The sequence below is a fragment of the Ursus maritimus genome, unplaced genomic scaffold (genome assembly GCF_017311325.1).
Source record: "Ursus maritimus isolate PB19 unplaced genomic scaffold, ASM1731132v1 scaffold_7, whole genome shotgun sequence".
Classification (NCBI taxonomy): domain Eukaryota; kingdom Metazoa; phylum Chordata; class Mammalia; order Carnivora; family Ursidae; genus Ursus; species Ursus maritimus.
In genome coordinates, this window is record NW_024426885.1 from 33,942,983 (window position 1) to 33,960,016 (window position 17,034).

Consider the following 17,034-nt stretch of genomic DNA (forward strand, 5'->3'; position numbering starts at 1 on the left):
GGGAGTTGCACAGTCCCCTGTCTGAGACAGCCAGGTGCCTCTCTTGTGTAACTTTTGACTCCCCAAAATCTTAACTACTAATAATCTATGTGGACCTGAAGCCTTACCAATAACATTAACAATCAGTTAACACAGATTTTGTATGTTACATGTATTGTATACTGTATTCTTACAATAAAGTAAGCTAGAGAAAAGAAAATGTTAAAATCATAAGAAAAAGTACATTTATAGTATTTATTTAATTGTATTTATTTACACATGTACTGTATTTATTGAAAAAAAGTCTGCATAGGAATGGATCTGCAGAGTTCAAACCCGTGTTGTTCAAGGGTCAACTGTAATTTCAGGTAACTAGCTATAGATAATATATAATATAACTTCTAGAATCTTGGGTTTTCAGAGAACCTTTAAGATTTTCATGGTTATAACTATCAAGTTGACCTTTCCTTGAGAACCTTATCAGACATACGGTTGGAGACCGCTTTAATCTAAAACTTCAAACTCAGTCTTTCCTACAATGTAAGGAATATATTCCTGGCTTCAGAATTTTCCAGGGAAATAAATTCAGTATTTGTATTTATTAGTACTGAGTTTGTAAGCTTTTCTCTTTTTAATAGAATTTAAAGTAGTTGTTACAGTGAAAGTGAAAGATCGTATTTACTGAGCTTTATAGTTTACAAAACCTTTCGCATCTCTATTATCACTTTTCATCAGCTTCATGACAACCCAGGTTAATATTAAATAATTATTGTCTGACTGGGGCTATGCTAAGCCTTTACACGGACTGTTCATTTAATCCTAGCAATCTCGTGAGGTTGGTTCTCTTATTATTCTTAGTTACAAATAAGGAAACTGGGGTCTAGTGAGGTTAGGAAACTTGCCTGTGTCTCCCAGCTGGGAAACATAGGAGTCAGGGATTGAGCCCCAGCTCTTAACAACTGGGCATGTATCCATATTGCCCCTATTTTGCAGATCAAATAGATGACCCCTTGGAGATATTGAGAGATTTTTCCAAGGTTGCTTAATTGATACATGATGGAGTCAGGACAAGAGAACCTGAAGCTCCCAGTGCTCTCTCCAGCAGGCCAAGAGTGGAAGTATCCTAGTCAGCAGCCCTGATGTCCTGTCCGCTGCTGGAGCTCCCTGGAGTGGTAACAGAGCCAGAAAAGTAAGAGTCAGGATTTTGGTAGCAGCATTTCAGTTTGATAGGAATGTCCTCACTGAATTAGCACTAAATTAGGACAGTATGTGTCTAGAGACTGAACTGGTTGGTATTTGTTCTTCCAGCCGTATTCACATTGTTCTCCACACATGGATTCTTAGGTAGAGGAAAGTCATCTAGACCATTTACTGAGCTTTCTTCTCTACTTCAGTACCATGGTTTCTGTGATATTCTCAGAAGCCAGGAGTCCTTCGTACAATTCACATCATAACCGCAGTAGCTGCTGTTTACTGTGTGTTTATTTTGTTATACATCAAGTACTCTGTTGAATATGTTAACATTTTTACAGATTTATTATGTCATGAAAGAGATAGGTTCAAAAGCATTTGCCATATCATTCTCTACATAGTACTTAAAGACACAGAGCATTACATGGGTGCCCGGTGTCTCAGTCGTTAAGCGTCTGGCTTTGGCTTGGCTCATGATCCCAGCGTTCTGGGATTGAGCCCTGCATTGGGCTCCCTGCTCAGCAGGAAGCCTGCTTCTCCCTCTCCCTCTCCCCCTGCTTGTGTTCTCTCTCTTGCTGCCTCTCTTTCTGTCAAATAAATAAAATCTTAAAAAAAAAAAAAAGATACAGAGCATTACAAATACAGGTTGAGCATCTGATGTACTCTTCTCCAGTTGCATTTTCCTCCCTGCTTCTGGGACGGAACCACTATCTTAAGTTTGGTGACTGACAAGTCTCATGGGGTTTTGTTTGTTTGTTTGTTTTTTAAATAGCTTTTTTTTAAAAAAGGTTTTATTTGTCAGAGAGAGAGCAAGAGAGCACGTGAGAGCACAAGCAGGGGAGCGGCAGGCAGAGGCAGAGGGAGAAGCAGGCTCCCCGATGAGGAAGGAGCCCAATGGCGGGACTCTGGACCCTGGGATCATGACCTGAGCCGAAGGCAGATGCTTAACCAGCTGAGCCACCCAGGCGTCCCTAGTGTCATGTTTTTTTAAAAGAAATATCGCTAGTCGTGTATCTATCTCTGAGCAATATGTTGTAAGTTTTTAGTTTTACAAAAATGGTATTTTATTATGAGTAGTCTCTCCCACTTGTATTTTTTCATTGCTGCTATTTGAAAAATTCATTGACTACATCACTGTTTATCTGTTTTCCTGTTAATGTACTAGTGCTGCTATGAGCATTCTTGTACTTGTGTCCTTGTGCACAGAGTTCTTTAGGGTCACATGTATCCAGCAGTGGAATTACTGTGTAGTAGGATATGTACATCTTCACATTCAGTAGATATTGCCAAATTGTTGCTTATTGCAGTTAATTCAATTTCTACTTTCTCTTGCAATGGTTGAGTTCTCATTTCTCTGCACCCCTAAACAGCCATTGCTATCATCAGACTTTCATATTTTTGCTATTTATTGAATGTTAAATACTACTCTTAAGCTTTTTTACATGAATTCTTTTTCTAATTTGGTGTAAACCTACCAGTGTTAGAATCGAGATTGAGCCTAAGAGAAGTAAAGTAACTTGTTTAAGGTCGTGCAACCAGCAGTTGGTTGAGGCAGGATTAGATGAGAGCTCTGCGAACCCCAAAGCCAGTGCCTGTTCCTCTGCACCTCTCTGCCTAAGAGTCATGCCACCAACACTAACAGAGTTCAGTTGACTTAAGGACTAATTACAGAGTCCTGTGCTTTATGTCCTGCTTTTCCTTTCATTTCCTCATCTGTTTCTTGAGAAATTCCATCAGCTAGCCTTCCTGTTTTTAGTAAACTCTTTTAAAGGATTTGTTATAAAAGGATTAATAAACTTAATGGCAAACCTGACTCTTCGGCCCATTTGTCTTTTGGATTTTTAAAATTATTATTATAGAGGTGTCTGGGTAGCTCAGTCGGATAAGCGTCTGCCTTTGGCTCAGGTCATGATCTCAGGGTCCTGGGATCGAGCCCCCCGTTGTGCTCCCTCCTCAGTGGGGAGCCTGCTTCTCCCTCTCCCTCTGTGTGCTCTCTCTCGCTCACACTCTCTCAATTAAATAAGTGAAAAATCTTTAAAAATATAAAATTATAATTATATTTACAAAACAGCATCCACTTATTAGCTCCTAATTTTATAGGTCCGAAGTCTGGCAAGGCATGGAATTCTCTGCTTGGGGTATCACAAAGCTGAAACCAAGATAGTGACTACAGAAAGTTCCCACCTGGGAAGAACATCTTCGAAGGTCATTCTTAACCATTGGCAACGTTCAGTTCCTTTTAGCCCTAAGACTGAGAACACCATTTCCATGCTGGCTGTCAACCAGGGGCTGCTCCGAGCTCCTAAATGTCACCTGCATTCCTTGCTACATGGTCCTCTCTGGCAGTGATGGTGCCGGTCATTTCTTTCTTACTCTTTGAATCTTTTACTTCTTCCTCTGTCACTTGCCAAGGAAAATGGTTGTTTGTTTGTTTGTTTATTTAAAAATTTTTTTGGTTGGCTAGTATCCATGTTTCTCTGTCAGTGGATTGAGAGCTGACTATCCTGATCCCAAGAGAGTCATGGTAGAGAACCTCTTCCTCTTTCTGATTTGGGTACCTCTGAGGTTATGGAACTGCCATGCTGGGCTGTGTTCCCAAATGGACTGTAATTTCCTTCTGTCATCATGTATTAGAAAGAATGAAAACATCTAGGCAGCAAAGACATGAATATGTAGATTCATAGAACACTATCTATTTATAGCTAAAAGCCACTTTTCAGAGCAATGTTACTGATATCTGTTAGCAGTTTGGCCAGAGATCTTGTATCATTAGATTTAGGACCTCAGGTGAGCTAGATTGTTGTTGACAGTGGTTCCTTTGGCTCTTTTTTCATTTTAACTTTGTGTTGTAAAGTATAGTAAATATTCAGAAAAGTGTGTGTGGTTCTGATAAATTATTCTTGTTTTTACTTTTGCTGCTATTTGAAGAATCAAGTAAATGAATGTTCTGCTACTATTTATGTATGAATCACAGAATTTTCAAAAACTGAGCACACTGTGGAACCAGCAGCCTGTGAAGAAACAGAGCATTACCTGCACCTCACTAGCCCTCTTTGTGCCCCTTTGTAGTCACTATCCATCCCCTAAGGGTAACCTCTGTCTGACTTCTAGTAACCTAGGTTAGTTTTGCCTGTTTTTATGCTTTATAAAAGGAAATGAAAAAGTATATACTCTTTTGTGTCTGACTTCTCTCACTCTGCCTTGAGGTTGTGAACTTTATTCATACAGTTGCATATAAACATGGATTTATTTAGTGGATTATTCATTCTCTTTGCTAGTCTGGTATTCTGTTGCAGTTCTTTGGCTCATTTTAATATCGCATTGTCAGTGTTTTGCCATGACATGTATTTTAGTGTGTTTGGGGTATATTCCTACTTTATCTCTCTTTTTATTTTTATTTATTTATTTAAGATTTATTTATTTTAGAAAGAGAGTACGTGTGTGCGAGCAGGTGCATGTGGGCACGGGGAAGGGCAGAGGCAGAAGGAGAGAAGCAAACTCCCCACTGAGGACAGAGCCACAACCCCGAGATCATGACCTGAGCTGAAACCAGGAGTCGGACACTCAGTCGATCGACTGAGCCACCCAGGCGCCCCATCTCTTATTTCTAAAATGAGCCTAAAAATAAAGGATAGGGACTAGAATGGTAGGATATTCAGGTGCATTAGAATTAAAGCAGAATGTTCTAGAGGTGGCCAACCTGTAGCAACTTTTAAGTTCTAGATGGAGGCCATGATCTTGGTCTTCATAAGCTTTGATCTGGGGGCTGTTTTTTTTTAAACCCAGAATATTGACCTGATTGTGAGTAGGCAAATCAGATCACATTTAGACTAAAAATCTGGTTTTGATCTGACACTATCGCATTTATAGTCTATTGAAGTAAAACTTAATTTCTCCAAACTTGAGTGTCCTGGTGTGTCATTTAGTTCACATATTGGTGTGTGCAGATCTGAGTTTTGCAGTCTAAATGGCTAAGGAAACTGTCAGGACTAGTACCTCTGGAATTGTAGCTTTCAGAATCTTCAGTTAGTAGAAAAGGAAGGCACTATCAATACTCACGTTTTACCCTAATATCAAATCATTACCCAGCAAAAAGTGCTTTTTCTTCTGGATACTTTTTTTTTTTTTAAGATTATATTTATTTATTTGAGACAGAGCAAGCACAGTCGGGGGCAGAGGCAGAGAGAGGGAGAAGCAGACTCCTGCTGAGCATGGAGCCCGAAGAGGGACTCCATCCCAGGACCCCGAGATCATGGCCTGAGCCGAAGGCAGACACTTAGGTGACTGGGTCACCCAGGCGTCCCTCTTCTGGATACTTTTAAGAGCACCTGAATCCCTCCGGTAGAGTGAGGGGATGTCTCAGGACCCTAAGTAGAGCAAATCTGGCATTGAAATGCATCTTAAGTGAGAAACTGAGGGGACTAGTTAAGAACCTGAAAACTTGACTAGCAGGCTACTGCTAGTGAATATTGAGTACATTTGATCACTTTGTGATTAGAAAAAGTTTAATGAGCACTTGCTAGGCTGTTGCTTGCACATACTCTGCACTAGATCTGTTGATTCAGGCCCCAAGCAGGACATCTTGGCTTTGGACTATGTAGCTGTACAGGGCTAAAGCCTGGATCTAAGAGCGCCATCTGGTGGTTCTCTCTAGATACCCAGTTTAATGAAAGGGAGTCTTCTGATGCCAGTTCGGCACAGCCATTATAATGACCCAAGGAAAGAAAATATATGAAAAATGTGTTTTGCCATGAAAGACAGCAACCCATTTAGTATTGTAAGCAGGAACAACAATAAAAGTTGTTATACGAGGATTTTAGGATATTTCTAGTCAAGATGCCATTTTTGGGGAGACACCAGTCATTAGAATTCCATCTCTGAGTCCCTAAATGGCAGGATTTTTATTAGAAAGGTAGTACTTAGAGATTGTGAACATTTGCTTTTGACTTGCATAGTTTATCCTAATTGTGTTAGTTATTAAATTTCTTAAGAGAGCTCTGTGGTGTATGTGTGTGTATATATATGTATACACATCGCTTTAGACATAAAAATAGCATTGCATCCTATTTTTATCAGTCTAGATCAAATCCATGAGAATTCACATCACAAATTTAATGTTTCAGCCAAGAATAGTACATTTCTTTCCACAAGTAACTTGGCAAGTTCCAAAAAGATCCCTCAGTGAGTTTCTTCAATTAATTATGGAGCACATAGGGAATTGAAAATTAAAGTAAGTGTGAATGGAGGCCATGTAGATCTCATTTGTCCTATAAGTGCTCATAATACCTACTATCTCATAGGGATTTTAAGGTGTATAATTTTCATAAGGCCCTTTAAGTTCCTGAGGGAAAACTCTCTGTAGTTTAAAATGTTATTAATTTGTATTCTTCTCTCCTGTTTATCCAGCTTACATTCAGGCATACTAATTAGTCATGATGTGTGTTAGCTAGAACTCTGTTTTTTAAGTTTACTTTATAGCAAAGTCAGTAATAATTCCGTAACTTTAAAGTCCACATATTTTTTTTTCTAAGAAATGTTTTTCTTCTTTTTCAGGTAACAAATATACTTTAGAGACTAGACCAAACCAAGAAGGCATTGATGTAAGACAAGAGCTACTGAAATTCCATTCTACTTATTATTCATCCAACTTAATGGCTATTTGTGTGCTAGGTCGAGGTAAGAATCCTTAAAATTTTTCATAGAATTGGATAATCTAAGTTTTCTATTTGTCTCTTTCAAAGTATTGGAAGAAGGATATATGGCCTTTTATCTGCTCAGAGGCTTTCGAAAATGATCTCCTTGTTGGAAAATATGTGGAGAGGAATTTTGTTTTTAACTGTGCTCAAAAAAGGAGTATAGATGATTTAAAATGGAGACCTGAGAAAAATATAAATTACTAGTAGGTATTATAAACATATAAAAGCAAAGAACGGAAGTATAAGGGGAAAGATTAACAGATTCAAAAAACTAGGAACAAGATTAAAAGGCAGATGAAGTGGGGGGGGAGGGCAGATACTGATACACTGGAAAAATGATTTGGAATATAATCAAAGGTTTGACTTTTTATTTATTTTCCTATTATTTTTCAATTTTAATTTTTAAAGTTTTTATTTTAATTCCAGTTGGTTAATATACAGTGTTAAATTAGTTTCAGGTGTACAATATAGTGATTCAGCAATTCCGTACATCACTCAGTGCTCATCACGACAAAAGTACACTCCTTAATCCCCATCACCTATTTCACCCATCCCCTCACTCCCTTCCCCTCTGGTAACTATCAGTTTGTTCTCTGTCATTATGAGTCTGTTTCTTGATTCCCCCCCCCCCCACTTTTTTTGTTTCTTAAATTCCACATATGAGTGAAATCATACAGTATGGTCTTTGTCTGACTGACTTATTTCACTTAGCATTATATTCTCTAGCTCCATTGGTATTGTTGCAAATGGCAAGATTTCATTCTTTTTTATGGCTGAGTAATAATCTGTTGTATATATATACCACATCTTTATTCATTCATCTATCGATGGACACTTGATCTGCTTCCATATAAAGGTTTGACTTTTTAAATGCAAATTAACTAAAGACAATTTAGTGTTTCCTCATGTTAAATTACCATAATTTTGTTCTTGTTTTTAAGCAATACTCATTATGGAGGAGCAGTGCCTTTTTATATTGGTGATGGTGTATACAATTTATGCAATTGCTCTAGACTTTCTGGAGAACAGGTTAACAAGGTGCATCACCCTCAAAAAGAAAGTTTTTATTTCTAGAAATGCAATCTAAGGAAATAACCACAGTTGTTCGAAGAGGTGATACACTAGGATGTTTCTATCAGTATAGTATTAGTGAAAAGTTAGAAATGATCTGATTGTTCATTAATAGAAGATGGGTTAAATAATGATGTTATAGCTATGTAATAGGGCATCTTATAGAAAATTGCATCTCTTCTCCCACTTTCTATTCTCCTATCTCCTTTATTTTTCTTTACAACATTTATTACCACCTGACATAGTATTTGTTTACCATTGTCTACCATACTAGAAAGTAACTTACTTGAGACTAGAAGCTGTTTTGTTCACTGCTTTGTCCCCAGTGCCTGAGTTAGTGCTTGACACATCATAGGCATATGGTAAATATATATTGAATGAATGAATAATTTTATGACAGCGTTTTAATAACATGGGAAAATACTCTTGATATGTCCAATGGAAAACAAAAGCACTCTGTAAAAACTATGTGCTATATGATCCATTTGGGGATTTATAAAAAATTATAATAGACATATATGGTATAGACATAAGACAAAATAGGAAAACATATACTAGCAATTTAATGTGGTATAGTAGTTGAGAACTCATGCTCTAGACTCTTAGAGCTTGAGTTTGAAGTCCAGATACACCACCTACTTAGCTGTGTGGCCTTGAGCTAACTGAGTTACTTCAGATCTCTGAACTCTAGTTGTTACATTTTTAAAATGCAGATGTGCTACCTCATTACCGGTTATGAGGTTTAATCAAGATAATGCAAAAGTGTTTAGCATGGTGCCTGGCACATGGCAAATGCTCCATAAACGGTAGCTACTTTTAGCATCCCATAATCATGAGATTATGAGCGACTTTTTCCTTCTTTTTACATTTGTTGTTAGCTTTCTACTTTTGGCAAATGTTACATTTGTAAGTAGAAAATAAACAACTATATATATTTTAAGTTGGTAATAGGAACCAGGATATAAAATGGGTCCAAGGAGTGAACCCAATAAAATAAAAAGTGTATCTATAATTCTGTGTGCTTGCTAACAGTAGCTAGTTCTAGAGTGTTAAATATCACTTGGTATTTAGAGCCTCGTCCTGGGAATATTTTTGTCTATGTTACATTGAGATGAAAAACGCTTCATTTCAGTAAGCACTTATGGGGCAAGTAATAATGACAACAGATGAATCAGGCAGGAGGCTTGCCTTCCTTGTTCCCTGTTTACTGGACGTGACAGAGCGTGTCTGAAAGATACAGATGTTTCAGTTCCGATTGCATACACATCACTCTCCTAGTGTGACTGACCTGTGCTAACTTCAGTGGACTTGATGAGGGGCCTGGGAGAGGTGTCCTTGCAGCACAAGAGGTATGAGGAGGAAACAGGATCTCTCAGAGGATTAATAGAAAATCCGCTCCTTCTTCTAGGATGAGGGGAGAGAAAGAGTAACCATGTGGAAGGATCTCTGTCACAAAGGGACAAAAAGGTTTTTCTCTGTTCTCCCACGGGACCATCCCTCTAGTTGTGGCAGCACTAATTACCTGGAAACTTGGCAAATAGGTAACTATCATGTACAGTACAGACACTGGGATTGCCAAGTCCTCGTGATGTAATGATGAAAGGGACTCAGTTCCCTGATCTCCAGTAGCGCACTGCTTAGTGGAGAAGACTGACTGCAGTATCATAGAGCTACTGTACCTTTAAAAAGCTACATTGTACACTTACACTTTTAGGTTAGAAATAATCAAAAGGCACACCTGGTAGAGCCTTGCTCAATAAAGGGCCTCGCTGTTGCCAGCACCTCAGGTTGATCCACCTTGGTTTACTGCCCACCTTGTTTTAGATCACATGTTCCGTCTGTGCATAAATCTGCCATCCCTTGCTCCAGATACACCCACTCCATTCCTGAGTTTACTTGTCATATAACAAGAAGCCACTGGTCTGCCCTGTATTTGGCTCTGGACATTTAGAGGTCCTGAGTACATGTAAAAAAAAAATTGAAATAAAAATATGTACATTTAATAAGTAAAGTGCAAACACCCATATTCGTAGGCCTAAAAGAGAATTTCATACTATATAAAGGCAAATCTCGAAGAGTGATTAAGTGCTCTTTAAAGAGTTCATGGAAAAGTTCAAAATGGGTCATAGAATATCAAGGGGAAATTTCTTATTTGATCTAAATGCTTCCTGACAGTAACAGGTGATGAATGTTTATACCATTTATAAATAACTTATTCTTGAGGAGACAGAATCAAGGTGAATGGTTATCTTGTCTATGAAAAAATAACCTTTTGGGCACCTGGCTGCCACGTTTTTCTTTTTCCTTCAATCCTGTGATGACAATGCCCTCTCCTCAAAAATCTCACCTTAAGTCATTTTTGTTATACTTCCAAAAGTGGGATTTTGTTAATACACTCACATAGAAGTATGCCCGTTAAAAAATTGAGATTGCCTGCAGTTTTCACTAAAGAGAGCTTTGAGATATTTTTGTTTCAGCACATAGAGATCTCTCCCTAATTAGTGACTGCATCAAATTCTAATGTATAGACATTTCACAATCTTCACATGCTCATAGATGTTTAGGTCATTTCCAGTTTTTGTTGTAAACAGTGCTGCAGTGAACATATTATACATCTTTATAAGCTTTTCAAGTATAACTTTATAAAAGAAAAAGGTAGGTGATAACATAGAATAACTTAAGTGGCTATATCATTCTACCAACAATTACAAGTCTTTGAATGAGTTTGTCACATCATGATACAGAATCATATAATGTTAGACCTTGGAAGGGACTTGGGATCATCTCACCCAGTGTTCTCACTTTATAGAACCTGAAGCGGTTAAGCAGGTAGTCAGTTGATGCTGTTGGTGAAGCCAGGGTTAGAATCCAAGTCCTCTAGTCTCCCCACCCAGGATTCTTTTTACCATTTTGTACTCTTTCCCCACAGAATCACTCACAGACTCTAACATTTGACTTTCAACAATGGGCTTAGATTGTGTCTATTTATAAAGTATATGTTATAATCTATCAGCTGATGGTTTAGCCTCTGGGCAATCGTAGATTAAATAGTTTTCCAAATGCAGCCAGTTATTCTATTACTGTTTTTAATACATGTTTTAAATTTATTGCAAGACAACATTTGTGAAACAGTTACAGAGCTAGACACATGTGAGGTATAATCATTATCAGTATTGCTTAGCTTTAGAAGTTACACAGGCACTGACGGGATTGAACAGAGTGCTTCAACTTCTTCAGATGCAGCTTTAAAAAAAAATCGTAAGTTTTCTTTTTAATAGTCTGAAGGTTTTTCAGGAGATCCTAAGGTTTTGTTTAGCTTTATTGAGATATAATTGACATGTAACATTGTGTAAGCTTAAGGTATACAATGTACTGATTTTATATATGTATATATGATCTTAAGGTTTTAAATATTACCTGTCATGTTATGATTAGTTTAAGTTCTGTTTTCATTGTCTGTTTTCTCACAGAATCTTTAGACGACTTGACTAATCTGGTGGTAAAGTTATTTTCTGAAGTTGAGAACAAAAATGTCCCACTGCCAGAATTTCCTGAACACCCTTTCCAAGAAGAACATCTTAAAGTAAGTGCATGTATTTCTGATATATTTTTTTAAATTCAAGAACATAATGTATGCCTAGTTTACCAAAGAGTAGATGAAAAATTTTGAAAGTTTTATTCATCCCCCCCCCTTTTTTTTAAAGATTTTATTTATTTATTCGACAGAGATAGAGACAGCCAGCGAGAGAGGGAACACAAGCAGGGGGAGTAGGAGAGGAAGAAGCAGGCTCATAGCAGAGGAGCCTGATGTGGGGCTCGATCCCATAACGCCAGGATCACGCCCTGAGCCGAAGGCAGACACTTAACCGCTGTGCCACCCAGGCGCCCCTATTCATCCCCTTTTTTTAAAAAGATTTTATTTATTTATTTATTTGAGAGACAGAACGAGTGGTGGGGAGAGGCAGAGGGAGAGAAAGAGAAGCAGACTCCCCATGGGGCAGGAAGCCTGATGCGGGGCTCAATCCCAGGACCTGGAGACTATGACTTGAGTCAAAGTGGATACCCAACCGACTGAGCCACCCAGGCACTCCTGTTTATACAGTTTTTAATATTTGTTTGGATAATTGAATCAGTTTCACATTTATTAGGGATATGTATCACCAAAAAGATATCAATATATATCTGATCTTTCCATACTTAAAGTAGTTTTGGTAGTTATAGCCTTGATAAACTGGAGAGGCTGTTCTCCAGTGCCAGAAGGCAAGCATATCTGGCACCGGACATGGGCTGTACATCAACTGTTTTGAGAGTCCACTTAGAAAGAGCCCGGGCCAGTTATTCTTTGTGGTCAGTACAATTTTCTCTGGCAATAGATTCTCTTTTGAATTTGGGATTTTTCCATGAAAATTTGTATTCTTCATAGTTTATAAATCCTTTATTCAGTAGGAGTTGCTATAGCTAATCTTTCTTGATTTTTTTTTTTTTTCCCAGCAACTTTACAAGATAGTACCCATTAAGGATATTAGGAATCTATATGTGACATTTCCCATACCTGACCTTCAGAAATACTACAAATCAAATCCTGGCCATTATCTTGGTCATCTCATTGGTCATGAAGGTCCTGGAAGTCTCTTATCAGAACTTAAATCAAAGGGTAAGTCTTTTGGGCACCAACTTCTGAGGGTAGTACCCCACATCCTTTTACTCTGGCTCTCGTTTTCTCCTAGATATTTTTGTGTGAAGGAACATTTTTGGATGAGACAGTTTTGGGTTTTTGGGAGAGTGAGGTGGTGGTTGTTAGTGTGCTTTTGTTTTTTTTTTGCTTTGGTTTGTTTCTTTTCCCATAATTTGTTTTACCCTTCAGTATTGTGCAACGAAGTTTAGATTTTTCAAAAGATACTGTGCTACATGTTTTAAATAATAGAGAGGTTCAAAAGTAAAAGCTCATGTTGGTTATTCTTTACCATCTCTGTACGATAATGGTACACATAATTTATTCGCCTGCTCTTATCTATCAGACCAGAGGGTATACTAGGGTCTAGTCAGTAGATGATTTCCAAGGCTCCTCTCAACTCAGGCTCTGCTTTTATGTAACACTTAAGCAAGGTAGTTTACTCTTGCCTGGGAACTGACTTGAAGAGTCCTGAGGAAACCTCCCAACCCAAAAAATCCCTTCAGTCTTCCACAGTGTCTGAAACAGTTTTTCTGAACCGATTTTTGCTGCTCTTTTCTGCAAGTGGTCCATTCTATTATCTTGGGAACGTATAGCATAAATTAAAAAGAACATTCTTTGTCCTAAAGGAAGCCACACATATAATCTTGTTTTGATTTCCTTTGAATATTACAGGTTGGGTAAATACTCTAGTTGGTGGACAGAAGGAGGGAGCCCGAGGTTTTATGTTTTTTATCATTAATGTGGACCTGACTGAGGAAGGATTATGTAAGTATTGACCTTTAGGCTTTTAATGAAAATTAACTTCTTAGGATACATTTTTAAAAATTTCTTAATGCTGTGGATCTGTTTTATGTTGTAAAGCCATAAAACCTCTAATTCACACAATTCATCCATTGTATTTTTCATGTGCAACTTGGCCTTCATTTCATGGTGATTTTTCCTCCTTAACGACTTGTCATTATGTTGCACTTGTGAAATGCGTACTTGGCTTTTCATTGACTCATTAACTTCCCCCAAATCCCTTCTGTCACATGTCCCAGAGCCTGGAGGGCCATGTGTGGGACTCTAAAACCTATCTCAGGGGGTGAGGACTCCATTTCTACTTACCTGACTTTACCCTAGGAGTGAGCCCACTGCTTTGAAGGATTCAAGGACTGAATGGTTTTTAAGTGTCCCCCTTTTTTCCAGTACACGTTGAAGATATAATTTTGCACATGTTTCAATACATTCAGAAGCTACGTGCAGAAGGACCTCAAGAATGGGTTTTCCAAGAGTGCAAGGTAAGTTTGTTTCACCAACATTTTTCTTAAGGAAATTTTTCAGAAAACATACATATGTGAATTAATTTAAATTTAAGGTCCAGTGAAGGGCGCCTGGGTGGCTCAGTCATTAAGTGTCTGTCTTCTGCTCAGGTCATGTTCCCAGGGTCCTGGGATCGAGCCCCGCATCGAGTTCCCTGTTCAGCCAGCAGCCTGCTTCTCCCTCTCCCACTCCCCCTGCTTGTGTTCCCTCTCTCACTGTCTCTCTGTCAAATAAATAAATAAATCTTAAAAAAAAAAAATTTAGGGCCCAGTGAAACTTTTAGAGTTCCGGGGTTTTTCTGTTGTTATTTAAACTCTAAAATCTTGCGATGCATAGTAGCTTTAGTTAAGGCTTAGTTGTACTCCTCTGATTACCTACCTGGGGCACAATTAGGGCTAAGGCATCAAGTAACCTTTTTTTGGAGGGAAAAAGAAATTGCTTTTCTATCGCTCAGAAGAAAGCCATTAGTTTCTTGAGCTTGTAGCTATCAGGGTGTACCTTACTGTTCGCCTGAAGCTTCATGAGCCTCATCATTTTCAGATCTGCTGACAAAAATCTATAGTGAACTTTCAAAGAAATTGTGAATTGTTGTATATATGATTTTGTTCTTAAAAGTGATTTTATTATTGTATGTATGGAAAAGCCTGGCTGTCTCTTACTATTTTTTAATAAAACAAAAGTTCTCTTTCTGAAATTTTTTTATTTTTTAAGATTTATTGATTTGAGAGAGAGAGTGCACAGGGGAGAGGGACAGAGGAAGGGGGAGTGTTTTAAGCAGACACAGGGCTTGATCCCACAACTCTTGAGACATGACCTGAGCCGAAACCAATTGTTGGACATTCAACCAACTGCAGTACCCAGACGCCCCTTCCAGAATTTTAAAGCATTCATTTAAATGTTTTATTAAAGATATGTACTTTATATGTAAGGTCTATTGAGATTCTGATATGTATTTTAGGATGAGAGAAATCCTTTTTACTTAGGTAAAAGTTTAAAGGGATACTCTGTGCTTGTGGAACGTACAACAGAAACTTCTAATCTGGGTGCAGTTCTCTGAATGGGTCAACAAAATGATCATCTGTACAGCTGTTGATCTTGGAAGGTTCTTCCACAGTTTTCCTAATTCTTTGACTAATAGTTTGAATAATTAAGGCTAAAGAATCATATTCTGTTTTGGTTATTTTCATTCATGTTCTGTGCATTTCTAAATCAAGCATAGCTGATTTTTTCTGATAAAGTTAAATATGGAGTAGAAAGTCTGTGGTGCAAACTAAACACTAAAGAAAGAACATTTTTTTAAAAAGTATTTCTAAATAGTAGTTGACTTATGTATAATTGGATTAATTTTCCATTTTAGGACTTGAATGCTGTTGCGTTTAGGTTTAAAGATAAAGAGAGGCCACGGGGCTATACCTCTAAGATTGCAGGAATATTGCATGTAAGTTTGTTATTTTACGTATACATTGGTGTGTAGAGTATTTTCATGATCCTGCATATATTACCTTAGTACTACATGAATGATAAAAATTAAAGTTGAAGTATAAAACTTTAGACTTTATAGCAACCAGGCAAACTCTGATGTCAAACCATGCTTAAAATCTTAATTTTCATCATCCTAAAAATTATTATCTATAATGTTTTTCATTACAGAGGCATTTTGCTTCGTGGATTTAAATATTTTTCAATCTACAATGTGTCAGATGCTTATTATGTGAAAGCTATATAGACCATCTACTTTTCTCCACTTCTGTTGCTACCACCCTAGTCTGAGCTACCATCATTTCTTGCCTAGACTACCATTATAATCTCTTACCTGGGGTCTCTGTTTTCCCTCTTGTTCCACACTATAGTTTATTTTTCCAGCCTCGGTAATCTTTTGAAAACCAAAATCAAATTGTTTCTCTTCTCTGTGTCAGGTCCTTCAGTAGTTTCCTATCGGAGTTGAAATAAAATCCAAAATGTCATGTTGGCTCACAAGGTGATCTGGCCCCAGCCTGTCTCTCTAACCGTTTTCTATATAACTCCCCAACCCATCTCCCCCATTCTCATTCCCCTCCAGTTGTACTGGCTGCCTGGCTGCCGAATCTTCAAGTGTTAAGTTTATTCCTCCCTCTTGGGACCTTTTACATTTGCTGTTTTCTCTACCTGAAATTCTCTTCTCTCTTGTCTTTGCATGGCTGGGTTCTTGTCGTTTGGGTTTTCACTTAGGTGTCTCTTTCTCATAGAGACCTTCCCTGACCTCCCAGTCATGCCCTGCCCCTTTTTAATTCATAGCACCTATCACTATAATGAGGCTGTTTGTTTATTGTCTGCCTCCCTCCCAATTAGAATATAAGCTCCTTGGGTAAAATAAGTGAAGGGAATTAAGAGTGCATTTACCTTGATGAATACTGAGTAATAATATAGAATTGTTGAATCACTGTATTTATACATCTGAAACTAATATAGCATTCTATGTTAACCATACTGGACTTTAAAAAAAACATCAAAAAACTTTAAAACTCTGGTCACTCCCTCTCCTAACATACATGTTCGTTATTGTTTTGTATTTTAGTTCAGCCTTGAGTCTTAATCCCCAAATGAATTATCGTTATTATTAAATGTATTATTGTATGGGAAAAAAAAAGGATATAAGCTCCGTAGGGAGCAGGGACATCGTATCTGTTTTGCCTGGCACAGAGTAAATGTGCATTAAATATTTGTTGAATGAATGAATCAGTCTGTCTCAATATAATGGAAGTTGCTTTTACTAATAAAAAATATCTTCGACATTATTTTTCTTCAGCAGCCGAAAATATAAGCCATTCCCCCCCCCACAAGAACTTTCTAAATGCTTTTCTGATTTCAATCATAGAAATTTGAGAGGAAATTCTGTTTATAAAAATGTATGTACTTTATATTAAGAATCCTATAGGTGTCAGCATTTCACTATCAAATTTTCTTCATTAACAAGTATTCAGTTTTTAGCCAGAAATATTACACTTTTCCCTGAAAAAAATACGATTTTGCTCTCAATAATGTAAATGTATTTGGGGATTAACCGCAAAATCAGCCTGCAACAGGAAACTGCTTCAAGTGTGGTAAGAAAGAAGAAAGAAATTTTTCCAGTGGAGTAAAATT

General features: G+C 37.6%; 1 protein-coding gene across 2 annotated transcripts in view; it reads left to right on the top strand.

The window, feature by feature from the left end:
• Positions 1–17,034, top strand: part of IDE (insulin degrading enzyme) — a 110,162-nt gene that overhangs the window by 45,610 nt on the left and 47,518 nt on the right. For both annotated transcript variants that reach the window (XM_040624139.1, XM_040624138.1), the window contains exons 5-10: positions 6,724–6,846; positions 11,408–11,520; positions 12,429–12,591; positions 13,285–13,377; positions 13,801–13,892; positions 15,272–15,352. In XM_040624139.1, the coding sequence (XP_040480073.1) occupies positions 6,724–6,846; positions 11,408–11,520; positions 12,429–12,591; positions 13,285–13,377; positions 13,801–13,892; positions 15,272–15,352 (665 nt within the window). The remainder of the gene's footprint in view (positions 1–6,723; positions 6,847–11,407; positions 11,521–12,428; positions 12,592–13,284; positions 13,378–13,800; positions 13,893–15,271; positions 15,353–17,034) is intronic.